A 13,895-nucleotide genomic window follows, 5' to 3' on the forward strand; every position below is an offset into this window, starting at 1 on the left:
TTACCTGCATGTAAGAGGATCTTTTTTGGTGAAAAATCCCTGCTGGCTCCTTCCTTTCTTTTTATTTTTTTAATTTTTGGTATTGGGGATTGAATCCAGGGGTGCTTAACCACTGAGCCACACTCCCAGCACTTTCTATGCTTTATTTTGAGAGAGGGTCTCACTAAATTGCTTATGGCCTTGCTAAATTGCTTAAAGCTGGCTTTGAACTTGGCAATTCTCCTGCCTCAGCCTTCTAGGCCGCTGGGATTACAGGCATGTGCCACCAAAGCTGGTCCTTCCAGGTACTTTCCCTTCAACACAGAAACACACATACACAAACTTCAACAAGTCAAACAGTGTTGTCATTAGCAGCTTGCTAATAATTATTAGCAAACCCAGTTTTCCCCAGATGTTGTCATCTTCCAAACAGTATTCAGTGTTTTAACAATTACTCCTCTTGTTTAGAAACTGCTTGATTCATCTTTGTAAACGTGTGTGCATGCATATGCATGTGTGTATATGTACACACACACACACACACACACACACGCACACATACAACCACACTTGCATTTTTTAAAAAAATGCCCATTTTTCTTTTTGGTTAGAAAACTGGCAGAATTGAAACAAATTGGCTACGTCCAGTTAAAGTTCCATGTGAAGCACCATCTCGTGAAGACAGCATTTTCTGGTTGACGGAAATGAAAGGCAGGCCTACCTTCACGTAGAGCTGCTGGAACTCCTCCAGGTTCAGCCTCCCGCTCGGACAGTCCTTGAGAAACCCTTTGTACCACTGCTTCAGCTCGTGCTCATTGAACTCCGTGCTCTTCACCAGGTCCTCCATGACTTCGGGAGCCAGTTTGCTATTCTGTTTCCCCATTCTGCCTGGGGAAAAGCAAATCGAGGCAATTAGTGCTGTCCGCTGCGCATTTCCCACCTGACGAGTTCTGAGCAGCCCCTTAGCTGGGGTTCACTCTGGGGTGTCTGATCACAGTCCCCTGAGTCTGCCTCCCTTTATTCTGTGTTTTAGAAACAGGAGCAAAGAAGACTCTTTGGACTGTTCGAGGATCACGAGGCTCACCCTTCTGGTTGTATCAACTGTCATGCGGCCTGGGCCCAAAAGGGGAAACCAGGCAGCCATTCCTCTTTGTGCTGTTCATATCACATGTATGGAAGCATTTTGTTCTCCTTCTATGAGTTATGATTCATTAGCACTTGCTGCCCAAGTGTCTACATCTAAATCACAGGGATTTTCAATGGGATTAGTGACAAGAACAATAAGAAGACTTTATAACCAATAGATCAAAACTGGCTTGGAGCCAATCCCTAAAAATATCGGAAGGCCGAATGTTCTCTCTGATATTAGATGCTGACTCCAAAGAGGTCTGGAGGTGGAGGAGGAATGGAGGTTCACTGGATTGAACAGGGGAATGGGGGGAGGGAGGAGAGGATGGGAATAGGGAAGAGAGTAGAATGACTTTCCTATGTTCATATGTGAATACATGACTAGTGTAACTCCACATCAAGTATAACCACAAGAATTCAAATTTATACTCCATGCATGTATGATATGCCAAAATACATTCCACTGTCAATGTAAAACTAAAAAGAACAAATTAAAAATCTTAAAAAATGACTTGGAACTGGGTTTGGTGGTGCATACCTGTTATCCCAGCTATGGAGGAGACGAAGGCAGGAAGATCACAAATTAGAAGTCAGAGAAGCAACTTAGTGAGACTGTGTCTCAAAATAAAATAAAAAGGGCCAGGGGGCTGGGGATATAGCTCAACTGGTAGAGTGTTTGCCTTGCAAGCACAAGACCCTGGGTTCAATCCCCAGCACTGCCAAAAAAAAAAAAAAAAAAAAAAAAAAAAAAAATGGAGGCGTGGCAGGAATGTAGCTCAGTGGTAGAGCACTGGCCTAGCATGTGTAAGGCCCTGGCTTCAATTCCTAGTGCCACCACCACCAAAAGGGGGAAAAAAAGGGATCTTGGAAAACTTGATAAGTAATCATAGGGCATTTCAGTTGACCTAGTTCTCAAGTTGTAGCTTCTTTTCAGATAAAAATAACTCACAGTAATTTCTCTTTCATTCATCTTTACAAGGTTCCTATAATTTGTCTTCAGAATTGACAAAGTTTTGGTGGCCTTTTCTAGGGGTTAGTTGGTGAATTTTAATTGACATAATTCCAAGTTGGTATTGACAGGAAGTAAAAATATTAGTACATAAGGTAATGTTACCTATAACTAATGATGTACCAGGTGCGTGGCCAACATCACAGTAGCATGCAGCAGGACAGGATAGGTCTGGAGTTGTTCCTAATTTTTACTCCTGACATGGCCATTTACTTTATGTGTTATTTAGGGCAGTATTAATTAACCATGCTATCTTTAAATTCTTCATTAATTAAGCAGATATAATAAAGTTCCCCCAGCTTTACTGTGATGATTAATTAGGAAATGAGTAGGTAAAAGACCCAAAAGAATATTAGGAAATTAAAATAGTTGTACTAGTGCTGGAAAATTAAGGATATATAATAATATATAATAAATATAATATATATATATATATATATATATATTGTCCTTTAAGGTTTCTGTTTTATAATAAATAAAATAAGTAAAGCATAACAAGTTAACCACAGTGTTTCAAAAGGTCAAGAGAATCTTGAAAATCTGGGGGGCCACCAGAAAAAGAAAAATATCAGGAGATCTTTAAAATCTAGTTATGGGTGTGAATGAGTTAGGTTTTGAAGAATTTGTGCAAGGGGATCTCATTCTGCAACATGCCTGAAATGGGTTTCTCCCTGGCTCCTGGCAGGTCCACACTTGTAACAGTCAGAAAGGATCATCTCATCACATACTTTGCTGTTATTATTTTTTAAAGCTTCTTCTAAAGGAGATTCCACACCCACTGTTCAGTACCCTGCCCTAACACTGAACAACTCTCTCACCATAATAGAACCAGACCATGCTTGCTACTTCAGGGAAAGCTTCCACCTAAGACCCATCCTAGCAGCATGCGGCACGGGCTGTCAGCGGCTGACATCTGAACTGTCAGTTATCTTCCAAGCTCCTGTGTTCGAGAGAAGGACCTGGGGATCAGCAACTATGCCCTGCACCATGGAGTTTCTCTTCTCATTTTTTGCTCTTAATTTGGAGTTCCAATTCTCTTATTAGCAACTGTCTCTTAATTATAAGTTGTGGGATGCCACAGCTGGATATGGAAATCAAGTGGGCACTCAGGTGTCAGGTTTAATTAATTTGGGTAAGAAAATTGTAATTCATGGTTATCCAGACAATCAAAAAATGTGTTTTTGCCAAACCTTTCAGTACTTCACTTTGTTCTTTCAATAGAGAAGTATAAACCATCATTATTAAAGTAGAACCTCACCTAACAGTGCAGGCCACTCAATATGGAATGTTGCCTGGGGAGAAGGCACTAAATGGAGCACTTCACACACTTTAACTGACAACTGAGCAACAAGGACTGGGACAGCTCCCTGAAGCTCAGCACCCTGGGTGACTTACAGATCGCATAGCTCAGCAGAGAGGAGCTGGAAATTTGAACCTGCATCCATAAGACTCCAGTGCATAATGTTAGACAGATAAGAGGACAAAAGTTATTTTCAGAGGAAGGAACAGGGGGAGCAAAAGCAGGAAGGTCAGAGGGACCTGAAACAGTTCCAGGAAGGGATGAAAGAGGGCTCTTTCATTTTGCCAGACAGGTTGCCTTATTTGGAAAAGACAGATTTACTAAAACCACAAGCTCAGAAGTGACTTTGTATTAATGATGGGAAACTGGATTAAAGGTTATTATAAAAACCACCTCCCCTAAGAGCCTTTAGAAACTCAACAATGTGTTAATTCAAGAAAACTCGAAGATCGTTTGTGACGCCTAACCCATTCCCTCTGACTGGCAGGGGATAGTCTCTTCTACAGGCAGGAGCATGGCCAGGACTATGAATCACAGCTTTGGAGACTCATGCGTAACTCCATGCTAGCTGGTTATGTGTTATGGTCAGTACCACTGCTCAGGTGTGCCTGGTAATGCATGGATCAGGCAGAAAGTCAAGTTCTGGCCTGGCTTGGCATGATATTGCCTTTGCCCTCATCAAGCCTCATCAGGTCTTGGACTAATGCTTGGCCTCCTCTCTGAGCTTCCCAACTTCAACTTACCTTCTGCACAGTTGCCTGAGTGAATCTCTGAAGTACAAGCCTGGCCATCTGATTCGTGCCCTAAAACCTTCCCTACTTCTCTTTGTCCAGGTTGCAGCCCCATCGCCTTTAGCATGGTGTAAGTCCTGCCTACTTGTATCCTTTTATTTTCTGCCAATCTGTCTTTGAACTTCATGTGCTAATGGTAATGAACTGTTTCATTTTCTAGAAATGTTCCTTACTTCCATGGCTCTACAAATGCTCTCTCTTTTCCTAGAGTGACATCCCCCTTTGTCTGCTCAGCAGACTTCTTCCCCTGCTTTAAGTGACCTCAACTCACATACCACTTCTGGGAAGCTTTCCTGGCAGACTTAGACACTTTGTCCTTGGTGTCTTCTTTCCCTTGTGAAAGTTTCTACGATCATCGTTTATTTCTCCGAGGGATTGTTAGATTCTTCGGGAAAGGGGACTTAATTCTCTGCATCCCTAATTCTATTTGCATTTGTACCGGGTCTTCAACAAGTATTTTTTGAGGAAGTGAATAAACTAGGGGAAAGGAGGCACTTGGCATGTTTTCTTCCCTCCAGGAAGATCAACCTCATAATCTAGATATGAGGAGACTCAATAGAGGGGAGAAGCGTTGACTTAACTGTATGGAAAACAGCCTGCCTTCCCAGAGAGGGCTCACTGTTCTCATCCCTTAATTTTGGACACCTTGAAGTTGGGGCCCATGTCTTTTATCTCAGGGTCCTCAGTAATTGGCATAAAGATTGCACTTGGTACTGTTTGATGGTGAATGAAAGTGTGGATGGATGGATGCTCCTAACTGTGCAGCTTTTGTTCTGGGCTGCTTTGACATGGGTCAAGTAGTAGCTCTCATTATGGGACCAAGTTGACAGGAAGGGTAAAAAAAAGACAGCAAATATTTTAATATTCCCAATAAAGAGTTTCCATGACATAATGTGGGCATCAGGGTGGGAGGGAGGGTGCCAGCTCTCTCTAAATTACTCTGTCATCTTGGACAAAATCCTTTTCTCTCCTCTTTTCAGTTTCTGCATTTAGAAAATGAGTAATTTGGATAAGACAATTTTATGGTTCTTCCGACTCCACCATTCACTGATTTTTCTGAACAAGTTTTGTGACTATCAGATATGAGTGACAGACTTCAGATGGGCTTGTCTCAGCACATGTTGGCTGTATGGATTTTTACATGAGAGCCTGTCAGAACTTGAGCATTTTGTTGCCCAAGAAGGGTGGGGATGGCAACCAGAGTGTATTTCTTTTAAACCGTGTTCTAGGCAACAATGTAAAATGCAGTCCAGCCCAAAGCCTAAGGAATTTATCACTGCTTCAGTTTCAATAGAGAGAAGTTCAGTGCTAGGCACAAAAAGGAACTGGCAGAAGGGCTTTGGAGAGTTAGAGAACTCCTTGAAGACAGAGCCCTGGGAAGGAAAGTCCAGCCCCACTTACTTACAAATGATCCCAGAAAAAATGGTATTTTTGATTACAACCGTGGTGTACAAAAGGTTTTTGTGCACCAAAACTAACTCTTAAAACAATGCTCTAAGAAAGTGATGATCATTACTCCTCTTTAAGTGATGAGCACATTGCAGTTCAGAGAAATTTAAAATCCCCTGGCTCAACTATCAAGGAAAGACTTTGCACAGATGAAGCAGGTTCTCTCATGCCCTTGACTTTCCAATGCAGGCCATCATCTCTTGCCTGGATGCTGTGACCACCTCCAGCTGCTCTGCCTGCCTTGAGATCTGTTCACCTCCCACCCATGCTAGCCTATCTCAATAGCAGGTTCCAGAACAGAAGAGGCAGAGCATGCAAAAAAGTATTCTTGCTTGGGGGTGGGGCAGGTCAGAAGAATTTCCTAGAAGAGGGAAAGTTTCCAGCAGGAGGCTGAGAAGCATCCGCATCCATTCTCTACACATATTCTTTGGTGTTAAAGAGGATTTCATTAAAGCATGTACGTGTGTGTGCGCGCGCGCGCACCGCTCTGAGCTCCTCCCTTCCCCTCTCTATTTAATTCCAGCTTCCTAGGACATACCAGGGCCTACTGACTACAGTGAGGCACACAGAACTGCACAGCCAGCTCCTCCCAGGTAATCTGGCAATCAGTCTGGCTGCCTCTTAGTGAGATTCATCTAAAGACTGGCTGAGATGGAGCAGCCCAGCCACATGTGCAGAGACACAGCAGCATAAGCACACCAATGGATAAGAGGCTTGGAAATAGGCCCAGAGCAGCAGAAGAAAGGACATTAGAGACTTGGACTGCAGGTCCCTGGCATGCGTGCCTTGCCAGCTAGCACGGAAGGAGATGGAGTGGGAGTCAGGCTGGTTCCAGCGCACGATTACTCAGGTCAACCATGAATGAATCAGGTCTTCTTTCTAGCCCCAGGCTCCTCACCTACACACCGAAATAACTGGAAGAGTCTGGCCTTGCTCATGCTTCAATTCCAGCCTGGTGTGACCCTTTCATCCCGGGGCACTTGTCTAAACCTTAGTCTTCATGCCAGGCTCAGTCTCATCCTGCCTTCTTCATGATCCTTCTCTACTGGTTCTTGCTGCTCTATTCTTCTACTAGGACTTGATATTGTGGCTGTGGTATCAGTAACGACCAGTGGCACGTTTAACTTAATGGAAGAAGGCAGAAAACCCCACGGAAACTCAGCCAGGCAGATATGGCTAAGCATCTTCTGTGAGGCCCTGTGCTAGCATGGTGGTATTAAAGGAAGGCAGAGTCCCAGCCTTGAAGGGCTCAGATCTGAATGCAGGGAGGCTTACAAGTCCTGGAATGAGAAGCCTGAGGAGATGAGTGCTCACAGCAGAGAAGATGTCACACAGGGGACCACAGAGACACATTCCCACCAATCAGGCAACTTCACTTAGGACCCGTCTCCAGTTCAGGACTCCTAAGCAGTGTTTCCTAATCCTGCCTAGATGCTAGAATCACCCCTGGCTGTTTTGTTAACAGTTTTGTGGGACCCTCCCTCAGGGGGAAATCTGTGTATTTCCTTGCAACTCAGGAGAATGTGATTGTCAACTTGGGGCATACTGCTCCAAAGCATGAAGAAAAGCCAAAGCAGAAGGTCTAAGCAGAAAACACCCAGAGCAGTACAGACATAACTCGAGTTCTCTCTGCTCTCTCCCTGGCATCCCTGAGATGGTCTCAAGAGCCCTGTGCTGGGGTCAAGCATTAAGAATTCAAACATCACACACTGAAGAAGGTCGAAGCCTGAAAGATTTGCCTCTGGACTCTTTTGGGTCAAGTCCCTTAGGTTCAGGTTGGAGGTGTGAGGCTCAGGACAGTGATGGGTTCTCCCAGATCACAAGGGCAGCTGATGCAGAACTGAGAAGCCAATCTTCGGCCCAGTTGGGAGTCCCCATCCCTCCCACCTCTGCAGTGTGCTGTCCCCATGCCAAACACTCAAAGCATGTTTATCTCTGCACAAGGGTATTGAAACAACCTCCATTACCATGTCCTTTGGTATAAACAAATAAGACTATAAACAAATGAGACTAGGTTTCTAGTTTCTGGAGACTGTTAAAACAAGCCTGAAATCCATGCCTCAGAGTTTCCCAGTTCCTCATGTGGGGGTTTCTTTCTAATAAAGCTGAATATCTGACACCCAGGCTCTTTCTACTCCTCTCTTCTTCATCCTGCCAAAGTCAAGCATTCACAAGGCCCCAGCGGCATTTCCCAGGGGGAAGGGAGAGCGTTGATCACAGGCTGGCGTCTCATGCCGTGTCTGGAAACCAGCGCAGCTCCAGGAAAGAGAAGTCTTTTCTCTTGGTGTTCTCAATGACATTGCCTTGAACCTGAACCTCGTGGGATTACAACTGAGGTTCTGGCCCGCAAGCATGAAACAGGTGGAGAGGCACAGACTTCATCCCGGGGGACTCAAGATAAAAGGTAAAAGTACATATTTGATCTATAATAAGTGAGGAAATGAGAAAAAAAAAAAAAAAAAAAAACTTTGATGGCCGTGGCAGTGGTACTGTTAGGGCAGGTGGCCACGGGTCTATTCAATAAAGCGTGATAAATACATGGAGGTAAAAGTGGAAGTGGGTCCTGGAGAGCTGTCATCTGATCCAACCCTTTTGCCTTTCTGGAGGTGGCCAGGGGAGGCCTCTACACTTATGCCAGGGAAGATGGCAGTAGGGGGTGGGTAACAGAGCCCAAAGTGCCCTCAGCATGAGGCTTGAGGGCTACTGCTGTGCCCAGGCCTTTGATCCTTGCACCCTGAGGTGGGTGAAGGTCCTAGGCCCTGTGGAATGGTCACAGTGCATGTGACCAGGGTGTGAAGAGTAGTCTCCCTCCTTGGGCTTTCCCTAGCTGCTCCAGCCATGTTTCCATCTGAGAGCTTGAAGTGGTCCTAGAGTCTTGGCTCAATGAATGGCACATCCCTGACTCCAGGTGGGGGCTACCAGCGGACATCAGTCTGGGGGGTCTCACTAGTTGCTCCCCAGCAAAAATCCATCTGGTAATGTGGAGACCAGGTGCTCTGAAACTTTGAGAAGCAAAGTGTCAAAACTGACAGCTCAGCCCTTGAGAGTCAGACTAACCTCCATCTTCTCCGGCTTTCCAAGAAACGATAGACTTTTCCCAAGCATCTGAGGAGTGGAACTCAGGCCAAAGTCTTATGTGGAAGCCTGGTGTCAGCCTATGACTTTCAGAAATGTTCTACTCACTTTTTATTTACTCCATTTTTTTTTTTTTGGTTCCCTTTTCTTTCTAATACACTTGATGTTCCTTTTAGTTTCACTTGGACTGAGTTTAGTTGGGAGGAAAAGTGTGTGTTGGGGTCAGACCTGGGATCAAATAATATTTCTGCTAAATACAAAGTGTATGACTTTCCATAAATTACTTAGCTTAGTGGAGCCTCAGTTTCCTTATTTGTTAGATGAAAAGGATTTTTTTTGCTCTTGGGGATGTTCTGAGGATATGTAAAATATCATGTTGTGTTTTTCCCAATAATGCCTTTTTAAACATTAAGCAGGAATTCAGTTCCAGAAACTTTCACTGTCCTCATCATGGGAACCAGCACATGGGCTTCTCCAAAAGACAGATGGATACTTCAAGGTTTATACTGTGACATTGAGTCACTCTAACCTTGATACCTGGTCTTAGGCTGGTATGTGTGAACGGAAATACCCAAAATGTGAAACAGGAAAATTCTACTGTGGTCCTGTTGACTATCTTTTATGCAAAAGTGCTTCCTCTCTGGCCCAACAGAGGAAATTCACCGAGGATCCTGTAGCCCAGACTGAGCGAGCATCCACTGTTGAGTGGATGGTTTCCATGCAGTTCTTCGCTCACCCACTGAGCAGAAGTGTGAGCTGATTAATAGCTGGTGACCTTTCATCTGGGACTGTTTCAAGTAGCCACCCACTTTTCTGCATCTTGTTCTCATCTCCCTGTGTGTCCCGACCACTCTATGTATTTCCGAGCACTGGTTTCTATGAAAGAAAATGGGCCACCTTTGGCAGAGTCGGAACCTCACAGTCCTGGGAGGGAGCAGAGGAAATGCCTTCATTAATAATCACAACCTTCTGTCCAACAGATTGTGTTCTAGGTTGTGCTGCCAAGTCCCAGTGGGAAGGGCCTGTGGCCCTTATCTCAGAGCAGCAGGGAGCTGCCAAGAGAAGAGCAGACTAGGAGTGTCCCACGTCACCTGCACATCCCTGTCACGGGGGCTGGGCCTGAAGCATCAGGGGTGCACCGCTCTCGTTGCTCTCAGAGTGAGGGCTGGGATATTGGAGGGGTGAATGACACGTCCCTGTGTCTGCAGTAGTGGCCGAGTCACAACCCACTCATCTTCTGACTCTCAGGCCACTGTTGTCCCTCTCTGAGGGACGTTTGCAATCTCTATAGAAATTCTAAAAAGGTACTTAACTTGTGTGGGTGAGTCTAAAACACAGACAACTTTGATGTTCACCTATGAGGCTTGTTGGGGGCTATGCCGAGCGGACGGTGCCGGGATGGCGCTTGACAGCCAGCCAGAGGTTGCTTTGATTACATCGGGGGTGAGGAGGTTGATTAACATAAGCACACCCAGGTGATTTGTCATTGGCCGTATCCAATTAAGTCCACGCACACAACGTGTGCACGGGTGCTCCTGCTCGTGCCTGCTCGTTTTGACCTTTACCATGATAGGGCAGCTAGCTGTCGCCTAATCTTTGCATAATTGGCGTCAGCCCTACCCTTTGCCTCCTGGAGGGGATATAAGCCAGCTCTCCTCGAGTGCTGGAGGTTTTTTTTTTCGAGGTTGGAGGTTGGAGGTTGGAGGTTGGAGGTTGGAGGTTGGAGGTTGGAGGTTGGAGGTTCCAGTTCCTGGATTTCCTGATTCATCAATAAACCGTTCAGAATTCAAGAGCCTCACTACTCTTTTGTCCCCCGCGCCAAATTGACTCCGCTGGACGGCGTCAGAGGATGGCTTTGTATAAATAAGATATTCTACTTGAAGGAAATGTGATGCTAAAATCAATCAATTCATCATTTGTTGAACAAACTTTTACTCAGCATTACCATATGGTTTCCAAATCTGTCTCCAGGGCAGGTCTTTCCTGAACACTGGATAATATATCCAGCTGCCTGCTAGGCATTTCCACCATTGTATTCTACAAACACATCAAATGCAACATATCCCAATGTTCCTTTTCTCCTAAAATCTCTTTTCTTCCTTTCTTCTCTTTGGGTAATGGCCCTGCCATCTTCCCAGGGTCCCATTCATCCTGTTATCTTGGACTTCCCTATTTCCTTCATGTTCTGTAGCTAATCAATTGTTGAGTTAAGTAGTTGGTAGATTCTACCTCCTAACTCAACTCACCTTGGCCCAGGCCATTATCACCTCTCACCCTGACCATTGCAGCAGCCTCCTACCTTGCTTCCCCATCCTCGGCCTTGCCCAGCTGAAATCCATCTTCCCCACTGCAGCTTGAATGATCTTCCTAAACCACAAACCCCACTCATGTCACCGCCCTGCTTGAACTGGCTCATCCTGAGCTCCAGACCGTGCAGGACTTCCCAGGCCTGCTCACCTGGGCCCATTCCTCCCCTGCAGCTCTCATCCTTCTCCCTTCCCAGCACATCTTTAGTCTCCACTCTCCCTGTGTGTCCACCCTGTGCCCCAACTTCTTATATCATGGTCAACTCTCTGACTGCGTTTCTTCTGGGGGGTTCCTTTTGCTTTAAGGACAGTTCCCATTAACAGCACCTTGTTCTCCTGAACTCCATATTTCAAAACACAAGTGAGGCTTCTCATCATTGACTTCATTGTCTGACTTCCTATTTTACACACCCATGGCCTGTTTCATGGCTGCTGTCCCTGCATCCTGCCACAACAGTGCCCATCACCGAGCACCACAGAGGGGGTTCTGCAAGGACAGAGTGATTGTGTCACTCACATAACACTTAGTTCAGAGCCCACCACTTAACGGGTGTCCAGCAGTACCGTCGAATCAATGAGCTACTCCGTGATCCTTGCCATCAGCTGCTAGAATTTATCAGCTGAGTGATAACAGAGAAGCTATGAAACCCAGATCGAAGATGACTGTACTAAGTGCCATTAGTGGGAGACAAGCAAGGTGGAGGGAGAGGGAGGAAGTGGGCAGAGAGAGTTGGTTCATGAGCTTCTTACTAGGAAATTAGCAAAAAAAAAACCTGTAGAAGCTGAAAGACTGAGTAAAGAATATTTTTACCAAGTGGCCCCTCAAAATTATCTCAAGAAAATAATCACAGAGACAACAATCTCCAGAGACATATTTATAACAGAGGTTACTCCAGCATTGTTCAAAATGCTTTTTTAAAGACCTTATTTAAATGTCTCTCATAGGAAACTGACTAAGTAAATTTTGGTAGTGCTACATGGTGAAAATGAAGTGATTAGAAGTGACACAGTAGATCTGCAGGGACTCACATGGACTGGTACTGACTCAGTGTCATTTATTTAAATTAAAACAGAAATATGCAAGCAAACTCCATATTTTCAAGGATAAACACTTATCTGAAGACATATATTAAATATCTTAGACTGGAGGGAGTGTAGTAAATATAGAAGATAAAGGAAAAATGAAAAATATATAAGAAAATACAAGAAGGACTCTATCTAGGCAAGGATGACAGCGTGCCAAGAACTCAGTGGTGCATACTGGATGTCCCCAAATGAAAGATGAAAGTAGAGGAGTGGAGATATTGCAATCAACTGCTTAACGGGAAAAGCAGGTCACAAAACAGTGCATAGTATCACCTTGCTCTGGCCTTACACACACACACACTTGCTCATGAAGTCTGACCAGTTCATAATTTACATCAAATTCTTAACAACGTAACTGCAGGCAGCATACTTCATTTCCCTCTCTCCTTCGTATCTTTGCAAACTTTCTATAGTGAGCACGTATGACGTTTATAATCAGAAAAAAAATGCACATATACAATTTCTATGTAAACAAACAAACTGTCTCTCATTCACAAAGGCATCCGTCTCAGGAGTCCTGAAATGAGAACCACCGCATTGCTTCCATCAGAACTGCGCCCTTTTCCACCGGTTCACAGCGATAGTTCAGAACCCCCAAGGACCTTTCATTCCCAGTCACCCTATTCACTCTGGGTGAAGGGATGAATATGGAGAAGATGCTCAGGAGAACCTCAGGCTGACATCTCAGCACCTGCAGAAGCTAATGGGGAACACGGTGTCAGAATCAGGATCGCTGGGTCAGAATCTGCCATGTCAGCAACTTCTCCAGGGCTCTGTTTTGTCACCTGTAAGACTGATGATAACAATGCCAATGTCAGCGTGTTATCACAAAGCTCGAGAAGATGTAAGAGAGGAGAGAGCTTTGTAAATGCTAGAGCTCTGCTTGATGCTTATTATAGTGATCGAAATTCAAGGTCACCTGTTAGAAAACTCAAAGATTGAAAAAGTCGACATCTCCACAGATTATCACTTGTGAGTTCCTAAGGCTGGGTCTAATGTCCAGTGAAGTGGAGAATAGGTTTTACCTGAAGAGCAAAGGAAAGACTCAAGAAGACAGTAACATCTCTGAGCCAACCTAACCTGCCCTCTTTCCAGGAAATAAGGAAATGATGATTTCCCCGAAAGTAAAACCCACCCTCTGGGTCCTCAACCTGGAACCGTTGGCAGCAAACCTGGCTGACATCCTCAGCAAGTTTTCCAGGGTCCTCTGAGAGACCTGTGTGGGTTTTTTGCACTTTATCCCTTCATGGGCCCACAGCTTTCCCCAAAGCACTGGGTTTCAGTTCCTACTCTGTCAGTGATTTCCTGTGACCTTTGCAAACTCTGTGTCCTCATTGAACTTCAGTTTCCTCATGGATGCAATTTCCATGAAAGTTTCTGCCTCACCTAATTAGCCAGGTCATTTTAAGAAATAAACTAAGAAGGTAGTCAATTGTACAATTATTTCTAGCTCTTAATTTGGTACATTTTCCATGACATGTTAGGAAAGATTAAAAAAAAAAAAAAAATCCCAGATCCAGATATACAGACAAAAGTGAGCTTCCTTAGGGAGGGATGAAGAGAAGGAGTAGATTTCAAATCTCTAACATGAGGAGTAAAGATACCTGTTGTGAACAGTCAACAGAAAGTTCACACACACACACACACACACACACACACACACACACAATGAAAAAGGAAAAGAAGAGGAAGGAACCGTACAGAAGGAGAAGTGTCCCTCCTTGGAGTTGCAGGAGATGGATGGAAAGGGCATGGTTACCAGAGGGTGTGGG

General features: G+C 44.7%; 1 protein-coding gene across 1 annotated transcript in view; it reads right to left on the minus strand.

Moving 5' to 3' along the window:
* The window catches only part of Vsnl1 (visinin like 1), a 106,415-nt gene that overhangs the window by 58,875 nt on the left and 33,645 nt on the right, over nucleotides 1–13,895 (minus strand). The window contains exon 2 of the mRNA XM_047523337.1: nucleotides 701–867. Coding sequence (XP_047379293.1) covers nucleotides 701–862 — 162 coding nt within the window. The 5' untranslated portion in view covers nucleotides 863–867. The remainder of the gene's footprint in view (nucleotides 1–700; nucleotides 868–13,895) is intronic.

The sequence above is a fragment of the Sciurus carolinensis genome, chromosome 13 (genome assembly GCF_902686445.1).
Source record: "Sciurus carolinensis chromosome 13, mSciCar1.2, whole genome shotgun sequence".
Classification (NCBI taxonomy): domain Eukaryota; kingdom Metazoa; phylum Chordata; class Mammalia; order Rodentia; family Sciuridae; genus Sciurus; species Sciurus carolinensis.